General features: G+C 43.3%; 1 protein-coding gene across 2 annotated transcripts in view; it reads left to right on the forward strand.

The window, feature by feature from the left end:
- Positions 1-11,349: 11,349 nt before the first annotated feature.
- The window catches only part of DNAH5 (dynein axonemal heavy chain 5), a gene marked incomplete at both ends in the record, with an annotated part of 215,917 nt that continues 208,676 nt past the window's right edge, over positions 11,350-18,590 (forward strand). For both annotated transcript variants that reach the window (XM_080804575.1, XM_080804576.1), the window contains one exon: positions 11,350-11,406. In XM_080804575.1, coding sequence (XP_080660701.1) covers positions 11,350-11,406 — 57 coding nt within the window. The remainder of the gene's footprint in view (positions 11,407-18,590) is intronic.

Below are 18,590 nucleotides of genomic sequence, written 5' to 3' on the forward strand. Positions count from 1 at the left end.
AATTTGTCCTGCACAGAAGGAGGGGAGTGTATTCTGAGACACTTGTACCCCCTTGGCAGGAGTGGATGACCAGTAGAGTCCTTGTCCCAGCGGGTGTTTGCAGGGAAGGGCAGGAGGCGGCTTGAGGCTTTTTTTTTCAATGTTGCAGGCTCTTGGCAAGGACCTCTCTTCCCCCATATATTAGAATAAATATAGGTCTCGCTTTTCCCTGCATATTGTAATAAAATTTTAATATTTAAATAAGAGTTTTGAACTGAGGTTCACAAGCTTTAATCTGTACAAGAGTTGGATAGAACTAATTAGGGAAAAATGAACTCTAAGGCAAATGCTTACCATTTGGAAAACTTTCCACAGAACAAACTGCTGTGATTTAAAAATGTTTTCCATTTCATTAATTTTCTTTAAAAAGAGAGAGAGAGAGAGAAATGTAATTCCCAAGTGGGGTAACAGTTTGGAGAAAAATTGCCTTCAGCTATCGTTCTTTTCGTGGTAATTACCTTAACATTTTCTCTTAGGAGACTGCTGTTTTGAGCTTTGTATATTTCCTGGATTAGAAAAGCAATAGATTTTCTCCCATTGCTCTAGATCACTCAGTGAATTAACACCTTCAACTTTTGTTTTTCCCCATTTTGTTATTATTATGTGATAAGCAACGGGACACTCCTGTTTGCTTCCTTCCACTGCTGGGTGGAGAACCACCCCCCCGCCCCCCCCCCCCCATCACGCTGGGCTCCCTTGGCCTTAGCGTCAGGGTTGATGATTTGGTCCTCCTTTGTTTCAAAATGATGCTCTGAATGGCGGGGAGACTGGTGGTGATGTGAAGGAGATTGTGTGAGATTTGGTTGGGAGATGAATTTCCTTTAGGCTTTCCCATAAGGAAGGAGGGAGACTGAAGCCCATGGGGAGGTTCTGGGAGATAGAGGGTGACCAGGAAGTAGAAGGTGGAATGTCCCCTCTGGCTCAGGAAGTAGCAGTGATACAGTGCTGTGGGGTGGTTTGCAGGGGAACAGGGAGACACTGTTCTAGAATGTTCCATTGCAGCAGATTCAAATGTTCACCCTTTGCTTTGGGAAAGGGGAAGGAAAAAAGTAAAAAATCAGAGAGGAAGCATTTTGTTCCTGGCCTGCTGTAGCTCACTTTCAGGACACTTCCCTCAGGAACATATTTCCCCTTTTTTTCTTAGGTTATGAAAGGAAAATGTAGAGACTTCATTCGGCTTTTTAATTTTTCCCTTTATTTTTTTGTGTGCTATTGGTCTGAAGTTTTTTTTTTTTTTAATTTAAAGATTTTATTTATTTATTTGACAGAGAGAGATTACAAGCAGGCAGAGAGACAGGCAGAGGGGTGGGGTGGGGGAGCAGGCTCCCTTCTGAGCAGAGAACCCGATGCGGGACTCGATCCCAGGACCCTGAGATCATGACCTGAGCTGAAGGCAGAGGCTTAACCCACTGAATCACCCAGGCGCCCTGGTCCAAAATTTTTATTTTTTATTTTATTTTATTTTATTTTATTTTTTTTTTTTTAAAGATTTTATTTATTTGACAGACAGAGATCACAAGTAGGCAGAGAGGCAGGCAGAGAGAGAGGGGGAAGCAGGCTCCCCGCTGAGCAGAGAGCCTGATGCGGGGCTCGATCCCAGGACCCTGGGATCATGACCTGAGCTGAAGGCAGAGGCTTTAACCCACTGAGCCACCCAGGCGCCCCCTGGTCCAAAATTTTTAAAAGTGATTTAAAGTAATTCTAAAACTGAGTTTTATGGAAAGTGTTTTAAGTTTTAAATTTTATTGCATATTAATGGTATATTTTAATTACATTGGCTCATGAGCTTTATATAACCACCTGGATTCTTATGTGCCTTGATAGGTCCTTACAGTTTAGTACTTTATTGTTGACTAATGATGGTTTTATCTCTTTTGCTAGATTATAAACTCTTCGTATCTTATATTTGAATAACGTTGTACTGGGCATATCAGAAAAGCTCAATAAATATAATGGTGGTGGGCTTTGGTGAAATTAATGAGCTATACTAAAACATTTCCTTAAAATATTTAACACTTCTTCTTAAATCACACTTAAAATATAGAATTAATAACCTTCCCACCTAGAAAAGGAATTATACCACAAGATTTGATCCTTAGGGTCTTTCTTTGTTACCTTTGGTTCTTTTTGAAACAGGAAACTTTCCACATTTTTGATGGTATATTTGAAAGTTAAAATAATCCCAAGAAAGTAGTTGTTCAGATTAATTTCATGTCAAATACTAAATCACCAGGTAAGGGCTATGTTTTAAAAAAATCTTGTCTTATCCTGGCTTTGTGTTTTCATATCTGAATATTTATATCCCCATGATAATCTAATTCACTTCAATCAGTGGAAATTGATTTATGTAATTATCTATACCAGTTCATTTGGATACTTGAAAGTACAAGACCTGACGTTGACAGTTTTCAGTGGAAGAATTAATAATATAAAATCAGGAATCTGGCAGTTCTTTCAGAAGCAAAAATTAGATGTTGCATTATGAAGCATTGTTAAATGTACTTATGATAAGAAACATATATATACGTTAATATTAATTGGGTCCTTTTATCTCTGCTGTCAGGAAAGTTGTGCTGGTTTTGGTAAGAAGTAAACACTGAGGCTCATCCTTACAGAAGCTTTGAAAGAACGTTTGGTCTGCAGAGTTTTGTTAGCAATAAAACCAAGCAATAAAAACCAATTTATTCTTTACATATGCAGTAATAGACTTTATGTTTATTCTCTGAAATGATATTTTAGCATTTTTGATGTGGAAAGAAACACCAGTGTTTGAAATTTGCCTTGTGAAATGACTTTATAGGTAGTAATAATCTTTATTATAAACTATGTCATCGTCTTTAAGAATGACAAGAGGTAGAATGCAGTAACAGGTGAATACGTTGGGTTATTTTTGTTTTCCTTGGCAATATACATTTTGCTTTGTTGATAGCAGAGTAACTGATTTGTAACGGGGTTGGTTTGGGGCTTAAACACCTAATTAGCTCCTGGGTGAGGTTATAAATGGACTGTTCTTCCTTCACTGAATGAAACAGTGTGAAGACCCACAAATCCAGTTGCGACAAGACAGATCCATTGCTGGTCTCTAGGAGCTGGCAGCGGTGGTCAGGGGTGACCGGAAACAAAACATCTCAGTTTCCCATTGGAACTCTGATCTGCCGACTGTTCTCTTTCCAACGTGATCAAATCATTCTTGGGTCTGGCCGGAAAATCTTCCTTTGATGTCTCCCCAAGTTTATCCTTAAGCTTTTCAAAGAGGGGCAAAACATTCTTTCCAGAAATGACTGCTTGGTTACAGTTGCATGGATTTTCTGTATTTGATCACGTTCTTGGAGTCAAAGCTTTTCGGTCTTACAAGTCAGTGCATCTCATGTTACTGCCAGACTCCTTGGTATGGTCATGACTGCTAACCTTTGGTTAGCATATTTATAAATATGTCTTGGTTATTTTCATGGGTTTATATTTATGATAAAAATCAGAGTAAATGGGTTTGCAAAGTTGAGCTATTGTAAGTTGGGGAGTTCCTCTGCATGGCAGTTATTAACAAGCTTCTGACAGGAGGATGGTTGAGGTCCCGGGCTGGAGTTATTCTTCGTTGCCTCTAGAGTCAATCAACTAATAATTTCTAATATCAGGACTTGATTTTACACTGAATGACATTGGATTCACTTTTCTTGTAAACATTTCTATAGAAAAGGAACAGAATTTTGTGGTTACCGTGTTACAATATTTTGGCACAAGAGAAAAGCAAAAGAGGGACTGAATGCAGTATTAAATGAGGTTTTTTATGTTTGCTGGTGAACCTAACTCTCTACATTCTCTTTCCCTGTTGAACCAAAATAAGCACAAATAGCAGATATCCTCAAAATGACCCCCCCCAGTGAGACCTGGGCCCCGGTGCCTCATTTCTGCAGCTGTAGTCATGGACTCCCGCAGAATTGTATGTGCCTGTTGGTGGAGTCAGCAGGAGCAGGCGGATGTGAGTTGAGGAATTTCTCAGTATTATTTATTGCTCCTAGATGTCTTTGATGCTAGAGATCAGATCTTGGTATGGGCAGTGACTTATGTAATGAAATACAGTTTCCTCCTAAATACATACCTGGTAAACTAAATCAGAACCAAAAAACTGGGGCCCTGAGTTAGAGTTTTCGTTGTTTTATATTTGGAAAACTGATCATGCCTTCGTGCCTTTGGATGCCTATGCCGAACCATAGTAACTGAAAGGTAACATAACAGTAAATTTCATTTGCGTCTACTGTTTTTTTTTTTTTTAAAGATTTTATTTAGATAGAGATCACAAGTAGGCAGAGAGGCACGCAGAGAGAGAGAGAGAGAGGAAGGGAAGCAGGCTCCTCGAGGAGAGAGCCCAACGCGGGGCTCCATCCCAGGACCCTGGGATCATGACCTGAGCCGAAGGCAGAGGCTTTAACCCACTGAGCCACCCAGGCGCCCCTGCGTCTACTGTTTTCACAAAGCAAGAATTATCACATTAGTAAGGGTTCTCTTCGTATCTCTGTAATTAATACTGGTCTTCTATTTGCTTGGACCCTGAATTTCTGAAAAAACAAGTAATTAAGGATCATTCTCAAGCTGTTGATTATCATTTAGATTATAACCATAAACAGAGTCTGATTAAAGAAGTGTTATTTTTCTCAGTTGTATGTGATATGATACTGAAGTTTTTGTCCTAATCGAGGACTGACTGGTGTAACTGAGCTAGGCAATATGGTCTGGAAAGGCTCAATATGAACAATTATAACCATGCTAAGCAGCCAACCCAAAAGCCCAATGCTAGAAAGACTTACTATAAGGAACTCCATGATATGCACCTGAAACTCGATTTCCATCTGTCCATTCAGAGTTCCTGAGCCTTACGTTTAGGTTTGGGAGAAGAATTTTTTTCAAAATACTGCAGCATTTATACACAAGGAACTAGTATCATGGCCCAGGGAGCCTCATTTGTTCAAGCTTTGGACATCTAGAATGGAAAAAACATTCCTACGGGGAAAACAGTATTAGCAAAGATGTCGTAGCACTGCAGTGTTAAAGTGATCAAACTCATTTCAGACGATTCCGGTGATATAAAAATTTTTCCAGTGTTTTGTATGAATTGTTAAAAGATTGCGCATGAAGAATTCATGCTAAGATAATATTCCGGTAACTTGAAGCGTGCTCTGTGCATGAGGTCCCAGGGACAGAGATCACTCACTTAGGCCATGCATTTTGTTTGGAGCTAGCTGGAGCCTGCAAGACCGTCTGGCCACCTACCTCATGTTGTTCATGGGGAAACTCCGGCTGGTGTGGCTGCTGGTTTATCAGTGTCACCCATGTGGGAGTCGCGATCAGAAGTGTGGCTTCCCAAAGCCAGGACAATGCTAGTCCTAAGGAGCGAAGTGGAAGTGTCAGCAAGGATAAGACAAGAAAAGGCAGAAGGAAGTTCCTGAGATTCTCTTTACTTTGGCATATCCCTCTTCTGGTCCCGAAAGTTCCTAATTCTTACGCTTTCGCCTTGAGAGGCTCTGTACGGAACGACATAAGGACAGCACAGAGCTCCCTCCTCCAGGCTCTGCCTCCAGAGTCTGGATGTTCCTTTCAGGGTATGCCTGACTCTAAATGGATCAGCTTTCTGAATCCTCCTCTGGGATTTTTTCCTCCCTTCCTCTCTTTTGAACTTTGGCAGAAGAGGCTTTCAGTAAACCTATGCATCTTTCTTAGGTTTTGCTGTACAATTTCAAGCCATGGAAAAGGGGGCAAAACCAACAACCCATACCACTTCCTTTGAAACTTTTAAGATCATTTATCTTTGAGGGGAGGCAGCTCAAATGATTATCAAATGAATATATTTTTAGCTTCTTTTTATAAAGAGTTGTTTTCTTCTATTGTGATTTTTAAAATTATGATAGAATCAAGAAAAAAAGTATTGGTGGTTTCCTCTTGCAGATATAGAGTTTGTGTTTTGAAGATGAAAAGAACTGTAAGAAAAGTAAAGAATGAGAACTTTGTTACATTTCTTTAGTCATCTAGTCTCCAATATGTTCTTTCTCTAGATTTTCCCATTTCTGTTAGAGTTATTATGATTCTTCCCTCCACCCATGCTTGATAAATGGAACCCATCTTTGACCCCTGGGTCTTCAAACCATTACCGACTGTCAAGTTCTGTTTGTCTTTTCCAATTCCTTCTTCAGACAGGATTTCTATGGAGAACTATCTCGGGGGTAGCAACATGGAGGCTGGGACAAGAGGACTTGCCTCTTTTTATTTAGCTGGTGTGTTTGCTTTTTGAGTAGCTTGGGTGACCCCTTGCTTCTGCGCCTCTGTTAAATCCTGAATTTCCTCATGCCCGGTGCGCTGCCTTCAGTCTTCTGCCATCCAGTCCTTCCTACATACAGCTCTAGTGCAACCTTCCTAAATAGGGCTTTAACCAACACACTCTTCAGTGACTCCCTAAGGCCTGCTAGGGCCAGGCCAGCCCCCTGAGGTTGACACCCACGGTTCAGCCTCCATATACCTATCAGAGATGAATCAGTCATGTTTCCTCACAACTGTAACACAGGGCAGGCTCTCTTTTGAGTTCTGACCTCTATGCTTTGTTCGTGATATTTTCCACATTAGGCCCTACCTTTTTCAATTTGAATTTCACTCTTCTCCAAGGCTTGACTTAAATCTTATCTTCTTCAAGAGCTTTTCTTTCCTTTTTTTTTTTTTTTTAAGAATTTTATTTATTTATTTGACAGAGAGAGACAGAGCGAGAGAGGGAGCACAAGCAGAGGGAGTGGGAGAGGGAGAAGCAGGCCCGCTGCAGTGGGGGTCTGGATCCCAGGATCCTGCGATCACGACCTGAGCTGAAGGCAGACGCTGAACGGCAGAGCCACCCAAGTGCCCCTTCTAGAGGTTTTCTTTGATCATTAGGTAACATAAAATTTGTTTTTCATCTGATCTAAGTCATTATCAGATACAAGACATATCACTGTCTCATTCACCAGTAAGACGGGAAAACAGCCGTCAGTTAAACTAGGATGCATCGCTTTCCTAGAATTTTAATTTAATTGACAAAGTTCTCTTACTTAAACACAGATCAAAAAACCATATATCTCGGGGCGCCTGGGTGGCTCAGTGGGTTAAAGCCTCTGCCTTCGGCTCAGGTCATGATCTTAGGGTCCTGGGATCGAGCCCTGCATCAGGCTTTCTGCTCAGCTCCCACCCGCACCTGCCTCTCTGCCTACTTGTGATCTCTGTCTGTCAAATAAATAAATAAAATCTTAAAAACAAAACAAAAAAAACCCCATGTATCTCTCTTGTGCATCCATACAAAAATAAGGGGAATGAATTGGTGAAGAAATTTCTAAAACTTCTTCCTATTCAGGGTGTGACTCTTCTGGGATTCTTTACCTCCACGGCCACTCATTCTGTAAGTTGGGATGCTGGTGTTTTCTTGATCTTCCCAGAAGGTGTCAGTGGAAGATTTTCAGAAAAGAGCCAGGACATACATTCCTTCCTCAAATGCGTCTCCAGTGGTTTATTTGCATCGAGGTGCTGCTGTGGCCCCCTCACGCCACCCGGAGCGACAGCTGAGTTTGCACAAACTCTGTAATGACAACTCTGTCATGACGGTGGCCGATCAACGGCAGTTACAAGGCTGCCTATCAGATGCACCCAGTTTCCATACAGTAAAAAGTGCACAAAAGGCGCAACTCAGGATGGGTAAAATATGGTACTTTCTCATCCCACTGACGCATCTGCCCTTCTTATATGCTGCCCCCTGTGTCATTGTTTACAAGGCCGTTAAACTGATGAATGCGTTTGGTTCTGCTGACCTTGGTAACACATTCCTAGGGATGGAAATCTGCAAAAAATATGTAGATGGTAACTGATAAAACTTGGATTCATTCTTGTCTTAGGAGTGGCTCAGAAATCAAGACCAAATTTTTCAAGCAGTGCTAGACTGGAATTTGTGAGTTATGTTCAATTCCTTGTGAATTTGTCCCCTAGCTTTATGTTATCACTAATTGTAGCTCTAGTTTTTTTTTTTTTTTTTAAGGATTTTTTTTTTTAAGGTTTTATTCATTTGTTTGACAGAGAGAGAGCACAAGCAGGCAGAGAGGCAGGCAGAGAGAGTGGGGGAAGCAGGCTCCCCGCCAACCAGAGAGCCCGACATGGGGCTTGATCCCAGGACCCTGAGATCATGACCTGAGCTGAAAGCAGAGGCTTAACCCACTGAGCCACCCAGGTGCCCCGTAGCTCTAGCCTTTTTGCAATTAAAAAATGTAGTTGTATTTTTCATCCATGAGGTGCCTGTGAGGATCCAGGCAGTTTATGTAGAATTAAATCATCACACGTTTCTTGGGCAGGTGGGTTTATTTCCTATTTTACAGCTTGGGAAACAAAAGCTTTGATGTCCTCTTGCTGGAAGAGGACAGAGCTGGGGCTTAAATCCAGGTCTGTCTGACCTCAATGCTTGGAATGTCCTACATCACCGCACAGCATAGGTTGTACACACAAAGCCGCAAAGCCCACGGTAGGTGACTCTCCATAACTCAAGGATGGAGAGTTCAGGAATTGAAGCACAATGTGGTCATAATTCAGAATACAGATCCCGCTGAAGCTTGCACCGTCTTTACTTTTTCTAAGGCACGTTTCACAATTTATAATTATGTCTTATTTATCATTATGAGTTTATCATTACATTATTTGTTTACTATCTTCCCTCAGCAAAGGCAGGACTGACAGTTTTTCATTGATTCTGAGATGTACATATTTCACATTTTAATATCTGCGATTTCAGAGTGCATCTTAAAATTGAGGTGGTGTTTAAGCTTAATTGGCAGCATTTTATCTTTCTCTTTGTTCCATAAGATAATTATGCACGTCACAATTAATTTTTTGCTATTTGATTAAGTGTGTTTTAATTAGCTGCACTATGCTTCATGTGTAGTATAGTTGTCTTGCCCCGTATAAAGCATCACAGACCTCTGTGGCGTGGAATGGACTTATAAATGAAAGAAAGTGGAACTTTATTTTATTTATTTATTTAAAGATTTTATTTATTTATTTGACAGAAAGAGACACAGCCAGAGAGGGAACACAAGCAGGGGGAGTGGGGGAGGGAGAAGCAGGCTCCCCCACCCAGCAGGGAGCCCGATGTGGGGCTCCATCCCAGGGCCCTAAGATCCTGACCTGACCTGGGCCGAAGGCAGCCGCTTAATGGCTGAGACCCAGGCACCCTGAAAGTGGAACTTCAAACCTTGCCTGAAGGTATTTGGATTTCTGGATGAAGTCTCCTGCCTCTGTGAGGCCCACTGTCCACTCTCATTTTCTCATCATGTCTGATTTAAGATCTGTTTATAGCCCGTGTTCTCAGCCTGGAAGACTGCCTTGTCCACCCAGCTAGGGCTGGAGAGACCGTGGCCTAGGAGTTCCTGTAGGAGGAGTCTTGCCCACTGCTGCCTGGTGGAAACTACTCATACGGAAACCCTTGAGTCTCCCTCCAAGTAATGTTGGGTAACTCTTCTCCGGAAATCAATTTTGTTTCAGGCCAGCAGTGAAGGGGCAGATGGTCAGATGGAGATTCAGGCTGGTGCTTTGCCTTGTTTGTGCTGCTAATGACAATTCTCAGGGAGCCTCCTTCATTGGAGGGAAGCCCTTAAGACACCTGTCTCTGCCGTGCCCAAGGGGGTTGGAATTGAGCCACAGAGGTTGGAAGACTTTGCAGTTTACCACGAAGCCTCGAGAGAGCCTGCCAAACACAAAATGAATGCCATCAGCCATGTGTGGAAATTTTTCCAGAAAGTAACTCTCCCCGAAGAGTTACTGTTGTAAATGGGCTGTTGGAATGAGGACGGAGCCTGACATCCCATTAGGGAAGTGCCATGTAATGTACCTAACGTAAGGTAAGCGGACACATAAGGAAGTACGACCACCGTCCAGAGGTCACACGGTGACTGAGGATTCTTGGGACTAAGATGCTGAGCCAGGGGGATGGGAAAATGCTGTTATTTGCCGGTGACCTTCTAACACGACGCAGAGGAGAATGACTTGTAGTCTGGATACCATTTCATTCACGATTAGAACAGGGAATAGACGCTCATCAACACCCAGAGGCTGATTTTTTAAAATGTCCCATAAACAAACTCACCTTCTTATGCTCTAGTTTTTTGCTTACCAAATGCTCTTCAGGTTTGAGTCCTGTCTCTCGTGTTAACCCTACATGTGGAGGCTGCTCCCGAGTGGCTGGTGGTGATGTTGATGAGGTGAATCTCCCAAGGTCAAGTACCAAACCAGTCTCCAAATTAGCAGTAGGTGTTTTAAAACCAAATTAGCATCTTCGCTTTCCTGTTAGTCTTATAAGGTTAGTTAGCGGCGTATTAGCAGGATGAGTCCCCTATTTCCTGATTGTCCTTGGGATTTGAGTTCCCGAAACTTGAACTCCAGGGTCTAAATCCTAGATTTGACATGCCTAACCTTAAGTGTTCTGCCTTGTGTTCTTCTCGATGACAGAAACCATCCATATTGGATCTCTCAAATCACGCCGGCTGTGGTTTCCCATCCCTGTCCTCCCAGTAAGGATGATCAAGATGTTTAGTCACACAGAATAAATTACCTCGGTTTATTTGTATGTGCAACTGGGTGAGCAAAAGTAATTTATGGACATCATTTGCTATTTGCATATGAAAGAGGCTTCCGTTCTTTATGGAGAGAAAATGGCTCCTTTGGGTCACAATTAGCCTATCTGACAATTAGTCACAATTAGTCACAATGCTGGCAGTTAATCGTGCACACAAAGTTGTTGAGGCAAAGTACTCCTGAATTTCTTGACTTGAGCAATTTATTCAGAGTGGCGTTCTCTGCTTTGTATTTTGATACGGTTTAAAGTTTCTCAGTGTTCAAAGAAATTATTCAAATATCTCTATTGACTCCAAGCTTACTGTTAGGCAGCATCTAGAATTAAAGGAACCTCGAGAGTGTTGTAACCGAGCAGTTCAGATGCTTTGATTGGCTTATAAACACACCTGAGAGTCACGGTCAACCTGCACGGCTGTCAACAGTATCTCCCTAACAACACAGGCTTTGGAACCGAGGGGAGGCCCCGGGGGAGAGACTCTAGAAGGAGACCTTGACTAGTATAGGTGTGCTCGGAATTTTTATTCTGTGCGTACGGCGAGCGGTACATGCAGAGTGGAAAGGGGAGGCTGAATTTCTGGTCCTTCAGAGAAGCTTGCGCTCGAAAGCCTGTTGGACGAGGAGTAGGCTTCCCTGAGTTAGAGCATCCCTTCAGGAAGAGCTCTGGCCCCCGCGTGCCCTGAACAGACCTAGGTGATGTTTCGGATCGGTAGGAGACAGCTCTGGAAGCAGAGCGTCACCCGCATTTTATCGGTAAGGAGCGGTGGTCCTTAGACTTGCAAGGGGGTCTCGGAGGATCATATTTCGCGCCCCAGGGGGGAGGGGAATACCTAAAAACAATTCAAAGTCATGTTCCCATGAATTTGTGAGAAACGGGTTTGTTTACTAGTTTTTGGATAGTTCATAATGCCACGGGGTGACATTTCAAATACAGAAAAAAAGGGGACTGTGTCTTTCGGTTCTCGTGCACGTTGCCGCCCCAACGGTAACTACTTGTAGGGATGCCCGCTACTTCTTTGGGGCCGATGCTCCTCCAGAGGCTCCAGACACCTTCAGGACACGTTGGTGACTTTGCATTCTTTCACACTTGGAAGGTTTTGTTGGTAATTGGAGATAGTTAAGGCCGATTCTGGGCGGCAAGTCTTCTAGGCTCTTTGGAATCATTCCCCCTTTTCTGTAGGTCTGGAAATGAGGTCACAGACCGTGAGAGAGGCAAGGCTGTGCCTTTGGAATCACATTGAAGAATGAGCTTCCCTGGCGAAGGGCTCAGCTCAGCAGTTTTTATTATGCAAATGCAGAGGGGGATTTGGAACCTCTTCGCTGCCAATTGATGTCCAGAGAAAGTGGAGGTTGCTCTAAGACTCTGTTCTCGACATTAACCCATGCTTCCTGAGGGCAGGATCTCTGGGTCTGCTGTGCAGCCCCAGGAGCCCCAGATGGTTCTGGCCAGCCTTGCAACCTCCTCTTTCACCACCAGACAGCAGGGATTCGGTCTCTGATTGTTCAGCAGTCCGCCACCAGCCGCCCTCCACTTCCCCGGCCCCCCCCCCCCCCCTCGCCCATTCTGGTACATCCTTGCCAAGGTCAACATCTTCCAGCTGAGCTCTGGAACTTGTTCGCCTGCGCTCATTCTTTAAGACCAAATGCCAGCGGTGCCTCCTCTGAGAAGCCCGCCCAGCACTTTGCTTCTGCATCTGCCAGTGCCCTTGTCCTATCACTGCAGGGAAGTGACATTGGTCTACATATCCCCTTCTCTCACTAGACTGTGAGTTCCTGGAGGATAGCGGTGACGGGCTTTCCAGTTTTAGATAGCCTTCCCCAGCACAGAGCCTGCACTGATAAGTCTTAATTTTATGCTCAGTTAATAAAGTGAACGAGTTAAACTTCTTACATGTCTGAATCCTTTTCCTGTATCTTACTACCAAGTTGTAAACATTAAAATTGATGATTTTGTATCTTGACTATATATGGTTTAAAGAATTATATTCTTTGGCACGAGCTACTATTTTATTTGGGAGCAAGCTTTTGGGGGGTCTTTTATATATAAAGACTTTATTTATTTGACAGAGAGAGACACAGCAAGAGAGGGAACAGAAGCAGGGGGAGTGGGAGAGGGAGAAGCAGGCTTCCCACCGAGCAGGGAGCCCGATGGGGGGCTCGATCTCAGGACCCTGGGATCATGACCTGAGCTGAAGGCAGACACTTAACGACTGAGCCACCCAGGTGCCCCTCATTTATATATTTTGGGTGCTGTTCTGTTCTCCACACTGACGAATGAGATTAATAGAATTACCTCAAATAAGGTTGCAGTGTATTTTGTAAATAATTACACATTTTCTATATAGTGCACTGGTATGACAATTTATTAAATTATAACTTTGTGACCTAAAATAATCAATGACCAAGATTCCAAGACTACTTAACATGAAAACTATAAATCTCTATGTTCAGAACCTTGGTCTGGAACTATTACTGCAATGATGCTATCTTATAACAAGGGTATTGTAATATAATAACTGACTTTATCCAGATTATACATACAAATAACAACAAAAGGTACCAAAAGCTCCTTGGTTTAGAAAAGTGAAGCCATACATCCTTTCTGTTGTATGATAAACGCAAATGCTCTCCATGAAAAAAACCTGAAGTAATTCTGTATAGATTCACTCATTTACAAAAATATGGCCCAGATAGTCTGCCTTCTTTCTGCCTTTCTCATAGATGAACAGTGTTCAGTACAAACTTACAAGTGTACAATGGGCATGAGCTCCAGACTTTTGGATTCTGTTTTCTTTCCTTCTTTAAAATGAAACTGAAATATGTAATTTTGCTGGCTGGCTTTGTTGACTTTTAGAAGAAAACTCGAAAGATTTGTGATGGTCCTCTTGACTTAAATTCACCTGCTTGCAAGGCTGATTTAAAATGGAAAGGAGTTCTCTCCTATCTGCAAGGATGTGTATCATTCATGTTTTGCCCTGTATGCACTTGTGTGAGGGAATACTGTTGCTTATCGAATTTCAGATTGCTAGGCTTCTCCAAACAGTGATTCTCTGTCGTAGAGACTTGGGGGGGTGTGGGGAAGAGCAGGGGCAGCCCCTGGGGGAGGCACAGTGCCTTCCCCTGCTGAGAAACTCTGCAGGTGGGGGCCATCTCTGTTCCCTTGGGAGTGCGTGGGTAGAAACCAAGACAGAAAAGCTTTGCGCTCATATATCTTTTGAAAGCTCAAAGGGTGTGGGTTTTGTTATCCTCTGGCAAAACAGCCAAACAGGTCTCAGTGTCCTCTGTTCGTCAGGCCCAGACATGTTTGGCTGGTGAACCCATTTCACACATACAATACGGTATACAATATGAAAACAATTCTCTTGCAGCTGGGGGAGGTAAACGGCTCTAGGATTCAGCTGGGGAGGGGGGAGGGGACAGGTGCCGCTTGCTAATACTCGAGCCTGAAGGAGTGAATGCTCAAGATGCCCACATCTTCACGATGCCATAGCTAGACCCTGGGAAGGTGCGGCCGAGTGGAAAATCCATCCATTCCACAAACACCTGTTGATGCCTACTTTGTGCCAGTGCTGCTGTGCTCCATAAACCAGCCTGAAGTTCAGAGCTGAAACTAGCGCTAATGATCCGTGTGGGCATCATGCCAGTAACGAAGAAGGGAGAAAACTCGGTCTAGAGTTGGTGAGATTCCAAGTTAGTGCTCCTGGACTTTCTCTGTTAAGGTCCTACCTCAAGTGAGAACCTGGTCATACTCATCGATCATGATCAATTCATAAAATGATTTCCTTTGGAGCAGTGTTCTCAGGCTGAGCTGTGGGTTAGAATTGCTTGAGAGATACCAGTGCTCAGGCCCCCCTTGGGACAAGGCCAAGAGTTTTGGGGTAAAGGCAGGCATCAGTAGTTTAAAGCTACCCATGATTCTAATGAGCAGCCAGCTCTAAGTACTCTAGTGTATTGCGATACAAAAGGGAATTTTTGAATTTTGTTCCTGTGCCATAGGTAAAGTGAATGGCGGCATCATATATATTTTAGCTTGTGGGTGAAATTACGTGGCTACTTGAATTATATGGCCCCTGCAGGCAGAGGGAACTCTTGGAATTTCACAAGAGAGGTATTCCTGATTCAGAGTAAAACCACTGTGGGATGGGAGGGAAGATAGAATCTGTGGCCTTGTGCAGGTCCACGAAGGACCTTTGATCAGATCCCAAAGTGTAGTGTACAGAAAACAGACTAAGAGTGTGGATGATGGAATGTTGGCGGCAGAGATGGTTGTGGATCCCTCCAGCAGGTTTTGGGTCGATTTGGGTGAAAACTCCACATATAGTAAAAGGTAAAGAGGGGATCTTTTTTTTTTTTTTTAAGATTTTATTTATTTATTTGACATACAGAGATCACAAGTAGGCAGAGAGGCAGGCAGAGAGAGAGGAGGAAGCAGGCTCCCCGTTGAGCAGAGAGCCCGATGCGGGACTCGATCCCAGGACCCTGGGATCATGACCTGGGCTGAAGTAAGAGGCTTTAACCCACTGAGCTACCCAGGCATCCCAAGAGGAGATCTTTTACTGGCCTGGAAAGAATGATAGATAAGGGAATGAGTAAATGGGAGCAAAAATAGACAAGATTCCAGAACTTACTTTTAGGACAAGAAGATCGATGGGATCTTCTCAGTTTAAGTGCGGTCTCTTGGCAGTGGAGTGGAGCGCGGCTCTCGCTGAATAGAAGACTTCACTGTAGCACCTGCTGTGAGTGGAATTAACCACTGTGGAGTGTCTTTCCTTCCAGAAACCACTTTGCTGGAGTGCTCTTCGTGTGGGAAGGCTGTGCTGCCCTTCCTCTGCGCGCGTGGCCCTTCAGCAGGAGAGATGAGAGGAAGGGGTAAGAGAAGGCAGGACGTGAAAAGCACAGTTAGGAGTGGGGCGTTCCTGGGCCCTGGGTCTCCCAGCCAGTTAACGATCAGGTTTGGATGCTCCAGGAATCACCACGGAGTAGCCGCTCCCGGAGGAAATAGGGCCCTGTGGGTCAAAAAGAAAATGCTGGAAAAGAGGAAGGCTTTTCTTTGTTGGGAGACGTGGAAAGTGGGTTGACTTTGTAGAAAGATCTCTACATGGAAGTAAGCAGGAGGACCACTGCCTCCGTTTTCATCACTCAACACTTTGAAGTAGGCTGTAGGCAAAGTGAGCTTAGTAATATTTGCTGTAAACTGAGGGAGAGCATAATCCACACTCATGGTGGGGTTTTGTGCAGTGGTTTATACCCGGGACACAATAGCATTGAAGACCTAGGATCTCATTCACTGAATTCCGAGCCTGCAATCACGGGCTCAGACTGCACTAGAATAAAGTGTTCCAGCTCTTAATTACTTGAGAGTGGCTTGTAAATGATTGATTTGGTTAATTTATCCTCTCATTAGACATCAGTTGACGCTCTACTATGTGCCAGGGACCATTCTAGGCACCAGGGATATCGCAAAAATTAAAATAGAAAACATCCCACTTTGTGGAGCTGCTACTCTTACGAGAATGATGAAATTCAGTTGATATTTATTTTATTTTAACCCTCAAGAGCTAAGATGGAACAAGTTATACACGTGGCAGATTACCAATAATGAGGCGTTTCAGCTGGGCTACGCTTCGAATAATTTCTTCATCTCTTCATGGATTTGCCCTGATTCATCCACAGTTGGGGGAAGATGATAGAAAGCGAAGCTAACTGGCCTGAGATGATCAAATCCATGTTCTTGGCCTCCTTAGTACTGTTTCATCAAGGGATTAATTATCTGTGGACTTGAGGTTGATATTGAGAGCCAAAGCAGAACCAGTCTCAGAGGTACTTACTTTGTGATTTAAGATGAGGGGTTTCACTTGTAATTCCTGGACTCACCTTCTTTGCAGTTATCTCCAGTGAGGATTTTGATCTAGTTTTTATGCTCCTTTACCATATTTGTTACATTGCTGCATGCGTCTGTATACATCAAAGAACAAAACACCCAAATCAAGAAAGTAGAAATACATTCATTCAAAAGTATGCAACTGACTTTCAGTAAAACAGATCTCTTTCTCACGTTCAGACTTGCGACAAGGCTGATCATGTCACCTGGAAAAACTTTTTCTTTTTTAAACAAATATTTTTTTTGGCTGCAGAATCCATTCTGTTGCCCATACATTTCTCTGTGCAATGACATCCTATGAAGACCTGGGATATATAGGATGGCATAGATAAGAGTGAAGTTGTTCAGACAAAACCAGCAACAGCAGGGAAAGCATAGAGTCCAGCCTACTGGCCGCCCAAGCAGGGAGCCCACCTTAGAGTGTAGACACTCTTAGGAGTTGAGGATGGAGGTTACCATTTGTTTGGACACAGGAGGGCAATGGGAGAGCTGGACTCAGGGCATACCAGCTGGAAGCCAACTGGAACCAGTCTATAGTGGCACTAAATGTCTCTGGTGTAACTCAGAAAATGGTGCCAGTTAACCCCAGTTTACATGCACACAGCTCCTTCTCTAATCCATGCAATGTATATGGGGACCCCCCCCCAAGAGTGCTGTAGATAATCCTTGAGTGGAAATTTAAAGAAATAATGTTTATGGAATAGCAGTTTGAATGGATGCAAAACTCTAAGTTGCCTGGGACAACCATGTATTGGCTTGGTCCTGCAAACACGACAGAGCTTGGTTTCCCAGCCCTGCCCCTTACTGAGCTGTGTGCTCTTGAGAAATTGGTAATGGTCTGTAGTCTCAGTTTCCTTGTGTGGAGATAGGAATGTCTGCTTCATAGGGCTTTTGTGACAATGAAATCAAACCACAGTACGTGAATGATGACTAGCAGAGCCATAGTTAGCAGTGTCACCAGGGCAAACAGAGCAAAATGTACTCTGACATTGTCAGGAGGGGTGGGGAAAAGGCTGTCACTGCTCAGCCACAAGGGGGCTCCTAGACCTGACATTCGCTTCCGTCTGCCAATGATGTCAGTGGGATAGATCTGAGTCTGAGATATACCTGCCAATGGATCTGGGCTTTCTAAGGGTGGAGGGAGTTTAAACATTTGTATAATTAAGACATCATTATTGAAACAATTTCTTCCTCCTGAATTTTGATGTCCAGGGTCAATGCCTTGGTCATACCATTTTGATTCAAGTGCTGGTTGACTTAATATTATCTCAAGACTGCTCCCAATTTAATCTTCACAGTTACCTTTCAGGTTTGGACCTGTATCTTCATTTTACTACGTATAGTTGGAAATTGTCAACCTGGAGCCAAAATGAAATGTGTGTGGTCTATATACAGGCACGCAGACTTATGCTTAACTGTAGAGTCAAAGGCAAAAGTCAGTATATTAAAAAAATTGAATGGGTAGGTTTGTCATGAAAAAATATCATAGAGCTTTGTTATGGAAGTTTGGGTCTTTGTTGGGATTTATATTTTAAAATCTCAAGTCTCTTGTCTGTGTTAACTTTTGATCCAATGAGAAGGAGCTCATGGTAGATGGTGGATCGTGGAGAAGGATTGGTGCTTAGTTGTCAGCTCGTCTAATGCTTGGAGTCTAGAGTTAAGGAAATGGAAGTCTAGAGGTGTTGACTGACAGATGCAAGTGGCATAGCTGGGACTGGAACCTGGGACTCTTCTGACAACCAGGACTCATTGGTCCACATGAAGTCGGTGGCCTTAAAGCTGTGCTTGTTTCCTGTGAGCTAGTGTATTAGCTACCTTTTTCTTCTAGGCTGGCCACAACATACCTTGTCACCAAATGGCAGAAATGTTTGACTACTTTCTAGATTTCTTTGGACATCAATCAGATAGGTTTCTGGGCTCCTCCCTGCCTCTATCCACTGGTGCTTGCTTACACAACACGGAACAATTTTAATGTGATTCTTGAAAAAAAAAAAATTCCATCATCTACCTCTTGCTGTTTTCATCCCCCCTCCACCCTCCCACTCCAAGTGTCCTC

This window comes from Martes martes, assembly GCF_963455335.1.
Source record: "Martes martes genome assembly, chromosome: 5".
Classification (NCBI taxonomy): Eukaryota; Metazoa; Chordata; class Mammalia; order Carnivora; family Mustelidae; genus Martes; species Martes martes.